At 43.1% G+C, this 14636-nt stretch overlaps 1 protein-coding gene across 16 annotated transcripts in view; it reads left to right on the top strand.

The window, feature by feature from the left end:
- The window catches only part of LOC143288466 (clathrin heavy chain 2-like), a 76459-nt gene that overhangs the window by 23178 nt on the left and 38645 nt on the right, over window positions 1-14636 (top strand). For all 16 annotated transcript variants that reach the window (XR_013056099.1, XR_013056108.1, XR_013056104.1 and 13 more), the window contains exon 3: window positions 8539-8641. Coding sequence is in view for 1 of the 16 variants with exons in the window: in XM_076596987.1 (XP_076453102.1) it covers window positions 8539-8641 (103 nt within the window). In the remaining 15 variants the exon portion in view is untranslated. The remainder of the gene's footprint in view (window positions 1-8538; window positions 8642-14636) is intronic.

Here is a 14636-nt window from a genome sequence, read left to right as displayed (position 1 = left end):
ATGGTAGACTCGGATCATTTGCCTGCAGCTTTGTCTATCAACTTTTGGCTTGATGTTTATATTGAACAGAAAAATGGTGCCATAAAATGACAGTGTGACCAAGCATATTTGGCAGAAAGTCAAAGAAAGCGAATTAAAAGAAAATCTAAGCGGTAGTGATATACAGTCAGGGTGTGTGTCCATCGAGATCGATGATGACCATCGTTGTCATCCAGCTGGGGGATGGGGGGAGGGTGGTGGGGGGGGGGGGGATGCTCATGAATCTATCTGTGAGTGCGCAGATGGCTGAATAGTCCAATCTGCGCACGAAATGTTCGCTGACAGTTGGGGCAGACAAGAACAGGCATATCATTGTCAGGGAGCTTGTTTGCCCGTGACTTTCTGGCCTGCCTCTTCTGAACAGCTGCAGCAGTCCTGTTGGCCTCGCACAACTTGGCACCTTTGTGCACAGCAGTGCGCCATTTGTCACGGTCCGCTGCAGATTCCTCCCAGGAGTCAGGGTTGATATCAAACGCTTTCAGAGAGACTTTCAGAGTATCTCTGAAGCGCTTCTTCTGACCTCCGTGTGATCTCTTCCCTTGTTGCAGCTCGCCATAGAAGAGCCTTTTGGGCAGCCGATGGTCTGGCATGCGCGCCACGTGTCCAGCCCAGCGAAGCTGGGACTGCATCAGGATGGTGAAGATGCTGGGAAGGGTGGCTTTTGCAAGCACCTCCGTGTCTGGGGTCCTGTCTTGCCACTTGATGTTCAGTAGCTTCCTTAGGCATGTTGTGTGGAAGTGGTTCAGCTTCTTGGCATGTCGTTGGTACACTGTCCAAGTTTCGCAGGCGTACAGTAGTGTGGGGAGAACTACTGCTCTGTACACCTTTAGTTTGGTCTCAAGACCAATGCCTCTTCTGTTCCAGACATTTGCATAGAGTCTACCAAAAGTTGCGCTTGCTCTTGCAATCCTGACGTTCACTTCATCGTCAATGGTCGCATTTTGTGACAATGTGCTGCCAAGGTATGTGAACCGCTCCACCACACTGAGTCTCTGACCGTTGACTGTGATGTTGGGCTCAACGTAGGGTTTCCCTGGGGCTGGCTGATGGAGAACTTCAGTTTTCCTCGTGCTGATGGTAAGGCCGAAGTTCCTGCTGGCAGTGGCAAATTTGTCCACGCTGAGTTGCATGTCAGCTTCAGATCCAGCGTTGAGGGCACAATCATCAGCAAACAAAAAGTCTCTGATGATGTCTGTCATGACCTTCGTTTTTGCTTGAAGCCTTCTGAGGTTAAACAGCTTGCCATCTGTTCGGTACTTTAGGCCAATTCCAACATCGCCATCTCTGAAGGCATCAGTAAGCATTGCAGAGAACATGAGGCTGAACAGTGTTGGAGCCAGGACGCAGCCTTGCTTGACACCATTTGTGACAGGAAAAGCAGCAGATGTTTCACCATTGTCCTGGACTCGAGCCTGCATGCCTTCATGGAATTGGCTGACCAAGGAAATAAATTTCCGAGGGCATCCGTACTTGGCCATGATCTTCCACAGTCCCTCTCTACTCACGGTGTCGAAGGCTTTAGTGAGGTCAACATAGGTGGAGAACAGAGCAGCATTTTGCTCCTGACATTTCTCTTGCAGCTGCCTTGCAGCAAACACCATGTCGGTGGTTCCGCGCTCTTTCCGGAATCCACATTGGCTCTCAGGCAAATGACCTTGGTCAAGGTGTGCTGTGAGGCGGTTTAGTAAGATCCTGGCAAGTATCTTGCCTGCGATAGAGAGCAAGGAAATGCCCCGATGGTTATCACAGGCTTGCCGGTTCCCCTTTCGCTTGTACAGGTGAATGATAGATGCATCTTTGAAATCCTGGGGGATCGTCTCTTCTTTCCACATGAGTGAGTACAGCTGATGGAGCTTCTCAGTCAGCACAGTGCCTCCATCCTTGTAGACCTCTGCTGGTATGGAGTCTGAGCCAGGTGCTTTGCCACTGGATAGCAGACGGATTGCTTTCTGGGTCTCAAGAAGTGTTGGCGGATCGTCCAGTGCTTCGTTGATGGGGACTTGTGGGAGCCGGTCTATGGCTTCATCATTTATGGAGGAAGGGCGATTTAAGACACTGTTGAAGTGCTCAGCCCAGCGTTTGAGAATTTTCTCCTTCTCGGTGATCAAGGTATTCCCATCTGCACTGAGGAGGGGGGATGATCCTGAGGATGTGGGACCGTAGACTTCTTTTAAGGCATCATAGAACCTCTTCATATCGTGCCTGTCAGCATATCCCTGGATCTCATCGGCTTTGTCGCTCAACCACTTATCCTGCATCTGACGTAACTTTTGCTGAACAGTCCTGCGGATGGCATTGTACGCATCCTTTTTTGATGTGGACTTTGGGTTGCTCAGGTGGGCTTGATGCAGACGGCGTTTCTCATCCAGAAGCTGCTTGATTTCCTCACAGTTTTCATCAAACCAGTCTTTGTGCTTTCTGGTCATGGGTCCCAGGGTCTCTGAAGCTGTACTATAGATCATCTCGCGCAAGGTCCTCCAGTCAGATTCCACATTCTGGTTGTCCAGAGAGGCGGATTCCAGACGATCTTCCAGCAGCTCCACAAAGGTCTGTTTGATGGTGATGTTTTTCAGCTGAGCAATGTTGAGCCGTTTTGGAGCCTTCTGGCCTTGGGGGCGTCTCTTGGGCTGGATTCGAATATTCAGCTTCGAGACTACAAGGCGATGGTCTGTCCAACACTCGGCGCCGCACATGGTCTTTGTCACACGTACATCTTGCCTATCCCTTTTCCTGACGATGACGTAATCGATGAGATGCCAATGCTTTGAGCGAGGGTGCATCCATGACGTCCTGTTACGGGTAGGGAGGCAGAAAACTGTGTTGGTTATCAGCAGTTCGTGCTCTGCACAGGTCTGAAGCAAAAGCAATCCATTTGGGTTACAGTGGCCCACACCATGCTTTCCAATCACTCCATCCCAGGAGATGTAGTCAGAGCCAACTCTAGCATTGAAGTCCCCAAGAATGATGAGCTTGTCTGCTTTAGGGATAGCAGCAATGACAGAGTGAAGGTCCTCGTAGAACTTCGCCTTCACTTCATCCGGGTTGGTCATGGTTGGGGCGTAGGCACTGACAATGGTGAGGTGCTTCTGGCCAGATGCCAGTGGGAGTTTCATGGTCATAAGCCTATCGTTGACTCCCTTTGGGATTCCTGCTAGCTTGCTGACAAGTGCTGTTTTTACTGCAAAACCAACGCCAGCCTCACGTCGCTCTTCGCTTCCTCGTCCACTCCAGAAGAAGGTGTAACCAGATCCCCGTTCACAGAGCTCACCTTCGCCTGCAAGCCGAGTCTCACTCAAGGCTGCGATGTCGATGTTGTATCTGGCGAGTTCGGATGCAACTAGTGCCGTTCTCCTTTGGGGTCTGTCCACGTTATCTCTGTCCAGGAGAGTCCTTATGTTCCAGGCACCAATGGTGAGAGGAACGATCCTTGTTTTTTTCTTTTCTTTCTCTTTGTTTCGACCGCTGATGTAGGGTCCCCGCCAGCCGCGGTATGCTGGCCAGGGCGATATGGAGCAGGCAATTTTTAGGGCACCTTTTCTAGCCCCTTCCTCATGCCAGGGAGGTGAGCAGTGCATTCCTAAAGAGGGCTGCTCAGACGCTCAGACGGCTGCCGAGCTCCATCGCTGCTCCTGTCGATGAAGAACGACCCTATGGCCTGAACCGCCTGCGTGCAGGTCTGCGGCTGCGACTGCCAGTGTACCCACACCTGTCGTTTCGTCGCTCGCCTGTCGCCACAGGACTTGGGGGTGATGAAATGATGAAGGATGAAAGGTCAGTATGGATGACTGATGACTTGCGCGATGAGTTTGTTTAAAGTGAAGAGGAGTTGCGCAACGTCGACCTCACTCTCTCGTCCGGGTCCACCAATTTCCAGTGGCAAGACTAAGTCGAGACAACTGGAGGATGAGCACGGATGCAGTGGATGACCAAGATATCCTTTCGGTGTCTCATCTTGCTCTCTGCACTCCACAGTGCGTTGCTGTATCCGCCTTCCTCTCCGTTGAACCGTTAGGTTTCTTCCGCAGATTCTACCGGATCCAGACTTCGCATGCATGGGTAGACACACCCCGGGGGCCAACTGTGTGTGTGGCATGCACACAGCACGGTGGAGCTAGATGGCCGTCGGTGGCTCTCCTGAGCCGACGCCCTTTTATGGATCTCGTTTTTAATTCCATAAGGGTGTCTAGCCACCCGCCTCACCAGTCCCGGAAGGGAGTGGTGAGAGTGCCGGTTTAGTCGCCGGCAATCCGACCCTGAACAGGTTGTACTGGATTTCAGGTTACCAGTAGCAGATCTAGTGACCTGACCTGACACAGTGATATACAGTATTGCTATGCTAAACACCACTATGTCTGGCAAGCTTTGATGTTGATGTAAACACAGCTTTAGCATCATTTAATGGATGTATTAAGAATGTTGCATCACTTGCATGCATGTCTAAAAGAACAACCAGTCTAACTCGAGGAAAAATGCACCTTTTCATGACCAAGGATGCAGAAAAGCCAAAAAGAGTGTCTCAGAAACCTTGGAATCACATGGATGAGGATAAAAAACAGAATTGGGTTTGAGGATATCTGTAGAAAGTAGAAAAAGCTATAAGAAATTGTTAAGATTAAAGAAAAAAAATAGACCAAAACAAAGCAGATTACTTGAAAATAGATTACACAGTCCATCTGTTTTTTGGAGGTAAATTAATAATTTTGGAGGTTGTAAAAGGAATTTAATTGAAAACAGTATAAGTTGGAAGACTGGCACAAACACTTCAAAAACATCTTCAAAGAATGTGATGAGTTGGGTAATAATGACAGAGACGAAGAGAGTGAAAACAGAATAAACGATGAGACTGACCACAATTCTGAATGCTTTTATCACAGAAGTTGAGGTTCGTCAAGCAATACACAATGAATAAAAGCATAGCAGGGGAATCTGATGGTGTTGTACCTGAGATGATGGAAACAGGGGAAGAGGAAGTAATTTGTTTTTAATGATGTTATTTAAAAAGATTATAGTGGTGTGTATTCATATTAATGGTCAAAGGCTGTCATTGTTCAGATATTTAAAAAGGGTGATGCCAATAAGCCAGATAACCACCAAGGAATCTCTTTAATGAATACCACTTGTAAATGTGATACTTCCATACTAAATGAAAGTCTGGATGTATAGTTAGAGGAAAATATTGTTGCAGTAGAGAACCAGGCTGGGTCCAGACAGAATTATTCTATGGTAATAAAGATTTTCACTTTGTATTGTGTCATCCAAAAGTCTATGAACAGGAATGGTTAAAAGGTTTATTTCTGTTTTGTAGACTTCAAGAAGGTTTTTGACTCGGGTCAGCCATAAGAGACTTCTAGAAATTATGTAGCATGAGAGAGATATCATGGGGGGATAAAAGGAAAGCTTTTCTGCAGTCTGAAAGCAATGTATGACTGTTGTATTATATGTAAGGATTAATAACACGTTTTCTGATAATTTTGACTGTCCAGTTGGAGCTCACCATGACTGTGTCACGAGCCCCACACTCTTCTCATTTCTCATAAACCACATAGCCAATTGTATTAAAGAGAATGGTGTTCATAGTGCACAGCTTTTGGCTACACTGCTAGAGCTCTTTATTATTCTATTTGCAGATGATGTCGCTCTTTTAATGACTACATCTAAAGGTCTGCAAACTCAGGTAGAATCCCTGAAGCAGTATTGAGACAATCTGAAGTTGACAGTTAACAAAACCAAAATGAAAATCATGGTCTTTCTGAAAGGGGGATGCTTGGGGAAAAGAGAAAAGTGGTTGTTTGACAGGAAGTTATTGGAAGTAGTAAACAGTTATTTTTATTTTGGGTTATCATTTATGACAAATTTTAGCTTCAGTTTAGGTACCAAGCACCAAGTAGCAAAGGGCAACAAAGCTGTCTGTCTTATTCTATGTGCTTTTCAAAACTGCAAAATAGTATACAGTGAGTTTGGTAGATGTCCTTTATCAATATTCCAGCATTAGATGCATCTGGTATTGGCTTAGGTTGCTTCAAATGGATCCCAACAGACTGCTTGGACAAAGCATACATAATGATGGAGGCTTAGGACCACAACAGAAAAACTGGTCGGTCAGGTTACACATGTAAGAGAATCATTATCTGATGCAGATTTCCATCATGTCTGGCTTAATCAGGGCACACAGAACATAAGTGTTTTTTTGTAGAATGTTTAGACAAAGACAAATAGACTAATTTATTCAAGAACGGGTTGGCGCAATTGGAGACAAAGAAACATATGCCTTATACTCTTGTTAAAGATTCATTCTGGTGCTTGTCCCACATACAGAAGATCAACATTTGCATTTACTGCTTTAGGGTTGCCTACAGTCATATAAGGGCAGGTGTATTGCCAATAAACAATATCCTGAATAGATACGGATCCGATATAAATGGCTCATTTTGCCCTTTCTGTTGTACTGTTGTCGAGGAAGAGAAGCACTTTCTCTCTAGTGTCCTCCTTAAAAAAATTGTCAACCCGCAAAGTTTTACAGCTGAATGCGCAAAGTTCTGCAACTGAACGGTGGCATCACAAATGAGCCATTTTCTTATGAAGACTGAGAAGAGATGCTAAGGTTGGAAGTTAGGAAGAAACATTTTATACTAACATAAATGACAATCATTCTCAACACACCGGAATCCAGAATGTTAAAGTTTAAACATTATATACGCAAAATAGAAAATGTTTTAGATAATAATGGATGATAATAATTTTGATATCTGGTATCATTTGCGCAACTGCAGAGTATACTAGTGAAAATGGGTGATGATGGTATATAAAGTTTGGTTTTTCTGTGCAGTCATAGGTTGTTCTGGTTACTGTCCCAATTACTACTTAGCACTGGCTGGCTTGTAACATTATCATCATTGGGGTAACAAAAGAAAACTTGAACAGTTAAAACATCATGAAACCTTTAGGCAGTCTTATCCCACTGGTTACTCTCCACCAGCACGATCCTGGTTGCCCCTGGGGTTTACTCCACTGCCAGCCTTCAGCCTCTGATGCCGAAAATTCCTGGCACATTCTCTTTGCCGACGTCTTGAGTAAAATGGAGATAAAGAAACACCCTCCCAGCCGCCTACCTGAAGCCTCAAAAGGTTTCAGTCTTCATGCTGTACACAAGCCTACAGCACACTTTCCCCCAGATCCAGCCAGTCTATCACAATGGCATTGATTGCCCCTCTGAAATCAACATGCCACTAAACTGCTGTCCACACATGCTGTGTGGGTCTCTCTGTCATATGCTACTCCACTCACTAGACCCAAGGGCATGAGGTTTTGATTCTGCCACCAAATGGTAGTTCTGACCACTTGCAGCTCCCAGCATTGCTGCACAAGTCAGCTGGGCTTACCTCATGCGCAGTTAACCCCCTGTCTGTTGGTTAACCCTTTAACAAACACTCCTCTTTGCTGGGGAAATTTGTCCACTTTGGCCATGACACATCTTCCCACTTAAGATGTTACTTCAGAACATTCTCTAGCCTTAGGACAACTCAATAAATGCAGACACACAGAGCTGAACCAGAGGTGGAATGATAAGTTTAGGTCTAACACAACTGTTAGAGATCCAGTGTATGTAATGAAGATGGGGATGAACATTGAAAAATTACAACAAAAAATAAATGGATAAAGAACTTAAGAAGTGTTATACTTTAAGAATATATAATTTCAATTTTTCTCTCCTTGCCAATGTGGATTGGAGGTAAGTGTCTCTTGTTGAATGAAACAGTTTATCACTTCACTATTTATTGATGGATGTTACATATACTGTCTCTTGCTTGTGCATGATAATAGGTTTTTAAACTAGGCTTTATTTTCACAGGAGATGACTGAGAAGTTTGTTGATTTTTTGTTTGTTTGTTGGTTGTTTTTTTTGTGTGGGTTTTGTGTGTGTGTGGTTTTTGTTGTTGTAAAAAATGACATGCCTTAAAAATCATTTAAAAGATATTTGGGTTGTAAAAGCTTTTAATTTGTATTATCTTTTCTGGAGAAAAACTTCACTTTGGTGTCATATACAGTACTTTGACAAACACAAATGCATCAGTTTGGCATAACTATATTTTACAAACAGGGGCAATTAACAAAGCACAGCATCAGAATGTTCCACCTGAATTCAAATTTAAAAATAAAACTGATTAAAAACAGCAGCAACAACAAAACAACTGCATTCAGGGCTCCTAGATCCTATCTATGTAGTAGATGACTGTTCATTAAAGAGGTATTAGATTGCACTCAGAATGCATGCCTTCCTACAGTTTTCATACATGATAGCTGTAAATGTAGGGTTATTTGGGTTTGAAGGGTTTTAAAAAGTTTCAAAAAAATATGGTTAAAAACTTGTGTGAACCTGAAACAGTCCAAAATGTGATGTGCATTTGTGGTAATGATATTAATGTGTGCAGTATGGTGATATTAATATGTGCAGTCTGGTTTAAACAGGTGATGTTAATGTGTACAATGTGGATAAAACAGGTGACAGTGTTGAGTCCCAAAGAAGGGACCATTTCCTATGCAGGACAGACCAGTGCTGACTCTGTGCTCATGAACCCCACACAGCCTATCATCGCTCTGAAAGGTCAGTCACATTTCAGTCTATCCAAAACCTTAGACACTGAAAATGAGAAATACACAAGGAAAGAAACTGTAGATACATTTAAAACATACCAGTCACGTTTAAATCTACTCAAGTCAGAAATTCAAAAGGAAAGAATCGCTGCTTTGAAAGTGCACCAGTGTGAGTGTGCTATGGGCTCAGATGGGTAAGACTTTGACAACAAATCTTGTTCCTGTCTGTGGCCTTCATGTCCTGCTGTCATGGTCATATCAGTTTTGATTTCCCTTTTATTTCCATGCCAGTGGTGAGTACCTGTCAAAGTCTTTGGAGTGGCAGATTTTTAGTGATAGTGGAGGGATGTTGTGGCAGTCTTCACTCCTGGGGGACACTGGTTGCAGTCTGACTCTGTGACTAAGATATGATTGGTGTCAGTTGGAGGCTTAAGGTGGAATTCCATAGACCCTAAAAAATTATATGAAATTTGCATGTACAGAATTCCTGTGAAATTTGCATGCATAGCAACAACAACCAAAAAACACATCCATCCATAAACACAAATTTCATGTGCCAGTTTTGGCGGAAACCGTGGCACCAGTACTGTGTCAAAGCAAGTATTGTGTCAGAAATGAGAGAAATTTAAATGCAATCCTATTACCATGGAAAGAAGATAGGAAACTAAGAAGAAGCATTAAATTTGGGTGAACAGCATTTTGATGCTCAGCAGGGTGCTTATGACATGATCAAGGAATTTGGTATTGATGGAGATCTCTTCAAGAAATACATGTGGCTGACATGAATCTCACCAGCCACCATGGTGAAATGATTAGCATTGTAAACTGTTGGCTTGGAGGATGTGGGTTTGATTCCCAGTGGAGGTGGTGGTTTTTTTGTTTTTTGTTTGGCTCCTGGCCAGCTCCTAGCTCCCATGCTCTCATGGTGAATTCAGTTTCAGTCCCCTTTCACTTCCATGCTTGGGGTGAGTCCTGTCAAAGTCTTTGATGTTGGCATATTCATTGGGGACTGTCACTGGAGGGAGGTGGTGGATGTCTTTGTAATATGTTCTGTGTATGAGTGTGGATCACAAATCTAGAAAACTTCATTTCACAAACATTCATAGATGCAGCAGTAGGTAAGCAAGGGGACCTAATTCATTTCATTCAGGGGATGTTACTAACATGTACAATGGATTTGAGAACAGGGTTTGTCATCAAATAATTAAGATCTGGATATATGCTACATCCCTCTTTCTTTGAGGAAAACAAACAAACTTAATGTTTATGTGAACTGGCATGTAGATGCGATTCTGAATCAAGTCTCTGGGGTGGTTTCACTCTTCTTCCAGACGGGGTTGTCTGTTGTCTTGGTTTAGAGTTGTCTTGAAAGGGTGTCGAACAGCATTCAGATGGGTACAGGCACCAGGTGACTCTTGACGGTGGTCATGTATATCTGTGTGCTTGCACAGTATGTTTGAGGTGCCGACGATTTCTTCTGTAGTTCTGACCATGTTTTGTCTGCACTGAAAATGACCTGGGAGTGCCTCATGGCACAGGTGGCATTAGATGGCTGGTCCTCTCATAGTAGTTTTTCTGTGTGGTTTGAAAATGTTGATGCTTGGTTGTGACCACTTCAGGTTTGATTGTCTTAGGTTGCAGGTGTTGGAGATAGTTGGTAGAAATTAGAATAGATCTGAGCTGACGACCCATGAGGAGTTGGGCAGAGGACGCCAGTCCATCCACAGGAGTGGTTCAGTATTCTAAGATACTCAGTAAAGCATTGCCACCTTCTGCTTTTGCACATTTGAAAATGTTCTTCATGGTCTGTATTGTTTTTTCAGCCAATCAGTTTTGCATAGCCTGGACTGCCAGTGATGTTATGTTTGGGGTCCATTGTCACAGATTCCAATTTTCGGGATATCATGTCTGGCAAATGGACTGAATGTTTTCTAACAACTGTGTTGGAGGTGGTGCTGGTCAGTTCACCCACATTAAAATAACGGCTGTAATAGTCAGTGGTTATCAGATACAGTGTGTTGTCCACAGTGAAGAGGTCTGTGCCCATTTTTTGCCAGGGATGATTGGGAATGTCTAAGGTTTTATGAGTTCATGGGGATTCGATTGGACAGGAGGCAACTTTGTTCTGAGTATAAGTTGCCATCCGTGGCCAAAAGAGGATTTCTTGAGCTCGGTTTAACTCTCACCAGTTAGCTCCCTTAACAATCGATTGTCTACTGCATAGTTTTCCATGCTGCTATTTTTTTTAATTTGTTATAAAAATTACTTTTTTGATAAAATTTGGCTTGATGATGGATGAAAATAACCATTCCAAGCATCTGCCATGAAAAAATAAGCATTTTGATAACAGTACCATCAAAGCAATTTTTGCCTCTGACCTTGAGCTACACTGCACCCACTTCACCATTTTGGTGTCGTCTGCTGTGAACCATGTGATCTTTTTTCACTTGATTAGTTCGCCGCCATGAGTTCAACTGAGTCTGAGAGTGAAGAGTTTTGCTCTGAAGATGAATCACTTACTGCATCTGATGCAGAATCTAGTGATTCAGGCAATTTCCAGCCTGCACGGCCAGAGAAGGCTTTGTGTCCAGCCAACACTTTGCCCCTGACACTGACAGGTGAGCTATTTTTTGACAACGTCTTTGTTTACATTGCTACTGGCTTTTCAGGCAGACACTGCACATTTCTTGAAGATGATAACTGTAATTTGTGAAGTTACTGTTTTGTGCATGTGTTGTTTGTTGTGTTTGACTGTATTTGTGTGTCTGAGTACAAGATGACAGCAGTTGCCATGAGTGAGCTGCTTTGTTTACAAATGGCAACAGTCGAGTGAAGAGTTTACACCTTTTGCTGAGAACGTTGCAAGTTGTATCAACTGCAAGTTGTAGAATGTATACTTTGCTGAAATTTTCACACAAATTTTAAACAGCTGATGTAATACGCTATTTGTTGTATTATATATGATTGCTCTCTCTCTCTCTCTCTCTCTCTCTCTCTCTCTCTCTCTCTCTCTCTCTCGTGTTTGATTTTGAACATCAGGGTGTGTTTTACATTTTTTACACATGACATTCCTTTTTACCTTATTTGTTCTGTTCCAGAATGATGACTCAGGACGATAAGGAGATGGGTCCCCCTGAGGAGATACCTGATTTCAAACCCAAGCTTCAGCCAGGTGTCCAACTACCTGACGTGAAAACACAGGAGGATCGACGCAAGTACCACACACCATTATCTTTTTTTCTGCTGTTTTTCACTCAAGACCTTGTACAGCATTTGTGTAATTATACAAATGAATATGCCAAACTTCATGGAGATGAAAAACCTTCTCTCTTTATCATATTCTTGGCATAGCAAGAGTAAATAGTTATATACTCTTGTGCTTAGTGAGAAAAAAATCCAGACATAAACGAACTGAAAAGGCATACTAGTTATGGGCCACTGAAGTTTACTTTAGAATTAATTAAAGAAATTGGTGGCATCAAAGAGGATGAAGAAGTACCTCTTTTTGAAAAGTCTGCTCTAGTGCCACCTCCACCTCCAGAAGATCATACAGTTGTGCCAGTTTGGTCACCAAAAAAAAACTGAATTGTAAGCTGTGTTACTGCAACATGGGGGTTGAAAGGAAAATATATAGAAACTAAGAAAGTGTCAAAATTGGCTGGGTCACCTTTAATGGAGGCGACCAGGCACACCAGGATCCCATCAGGACACTGGAGAGGAGACACCAGACTACCATCTACCGCCTTCGCACAGGACACTGCGGCCTCCGAGCACACCTGAAGAGGATTGGAGTGGCAGCCACATCGCTATGCGATTGCGGCCAGGCTGACCAGACCTCATCCCATATTCTCCAAGACTGCCCCTGTATGAGAAGATGCAGCAGCAGTCCTGGCCTGGGGGTACTGACCTCAACACCAAGCTCTGGGGGACGGTTGTCGATCGTTGCCGGACGTCCGAGTTTGTGGCATCCCTCGGACTTCGACCCTGACTGCGTAGCTGTCAAACGCAAAAGAAAGAAAGAAAAGAAAGTCAAAAGTGTGGTAAGCATTTTTGTTTCAAATCAGACAGAAATTGTTTCCTTTAAGCCCATCAGCCTGCTGGAACCATGTATTGATGTAATATCATCAGCTATACTTTAATGCTTCTTGGCAGCTACCTCTAACAAAAAAAAGGACTATCATCCTGTCTCAAGATCTTTAAAAAAAAAAAAAAATAATTTAAAAAAACAACAAAAAAAAACAACACTTTTTGATTACATCTGCAGAATTCATGATTTGTACTTTGAGAGTGAAAATGTACTCATTTCTGCTTATTGTGGGGTCTGTTTGAGTAAAGGTCTAATACAGATGGTATGTATAGAACAGCCAGTCTATTTTTAGAATGGCCTGCTATGGCCAAATATTTGGTCAGATATGCTTGTAATTGTATTTTTTAACTTTATAATTGAATATACTGTCATACCTGTCTTTCTTAGTTTATAGCTGAAAACAATTTTTTTTCCTTCTTGCTGACTTTCAGTGTGTTGAAAAAATGACAAAAAAAAAGAAAAATAAACAGATATTGTCCACCAAGAAAAATTGAGTTTGTCATGATTATTTTCATTACCAAGGAATGCTATTTTTATTTGTCTTCATTATGATATATATATATATATATATATATATATATATATATATATATATATATATATATATATATACGTTACACAGTTTTTTCAATTTTTATTATTTTATTTCTAACCACACCTCATTCCGCACCAGAAAGTCTGAAAATAGTGCGTACTGGTGAGAGTGAATGTTTTTTTTCATTCTCAAGGTGCCCTGTGTGGATCTTATCCAACATCTCTGATCTGAGTAATGTAGGAACAAAGGTCCTTTGGCCTTTAACCCTTCGAGCCCTGAGTCCCTGAGCAATTTTAACCCTTCTGCCTGAGCTCCTGAGCCAAAATTTGCAAATAATTGGTATTAAACCCCTTGAGCCCTGACCACCGCTTTACCGGTGGCAGAGAAAAATGACATTATGCCCGGCCACCGGTTGAGTGGTGCGTAAACACTTGAAGCGTGCAGAGTCTCAACCTGGCCCGTCAGGGCAGAAATCAGGGACAAAACGTGCGAGAAAACAACTGTACACAACGCAGCAAGTAATTAATATGCTTGATGATTTATCGGAAGTATAGTATGACAATGATCACTCTGATAGTGAGGTGGAATTTGAATCGGATGATTTTGCTACAGATAGTGATGTTGAAAATGAATCTGAGCATGCAGAATCAGTTGATCAAAGGAGGCGTGTCAGGTTGAGACTTTGCACGCTTCATGGTAGAAATCGATCTTTTTTTATCCAAAGCACATGCACAAAACACAGTGAGGGGGCACGGCAATGTTGGTACTGCGTTCGCTGGCGTTAGAATATTACGGTTTTTCTGATTGGCTCTTCAATATAAGTCAACCAATGGCAAAACACGACACAAGTATTTACGCACCGCTCAACTGGTGGCCAGGCATTATGACACCCCTCCCCACCACCGGTAAACCGGTGGTCAGGGCTCAAAGATTTAAAAGTAATGCCACTGATGATGGAGATTTCATCATGGAAGTTCTAACAGTCCAGAATGGATATGAGGATGGATATGAGGCCAACCTTCTTGCACAGATGCACAGACTTTCATCCAAGAGTTCTCTGTGTTGGCAAGACATATCTGTTCCATCTTACTGTTGTAGATGGGCAAACTTGTGATGATGGTATGGACCTGGACATCAAGATCTTCAGTAGACTGATCATCTGCTTCAGCTGACAAGAACTTGCGAAACAGTGTGTCTGCAACAGGGATGTTCTTGCCTGGAGCATGATGAACTTCCAAGTCATACTTCTGTAACTGAAGTAACATTCTTTGTAGATGTGGCGGTGCTAGTCCCAAAGGCTTCTTCATGGTGCTTTCTAACGGTTTGTGGTCTGTCTGGACCATGATCTTGTGTCCATAGATGTACTGTTGGAATTGTTTGCAG

The sequence above is a fragment of the Babylonia areolata genome, chromosome 12 (assembly GCF_041734735.1).
Source record: "Babylonia areolata isolate BAREFJ2019XMU chromosome 12, ASM4173473v1, whole genome shotgun sequence".
NCBI classification, from domain to species: domain Eukaryota; kingdom Metazoa; phylum Mollusca; class Gastropoda; order Neogastropoda; family Buccinidae; genus Babylonia; species Babylonia areolata.
Note: the sequence above shows the minus strand (reverse complement) of the source record. Positions and strands in the feature narration are given on the sequence as shown.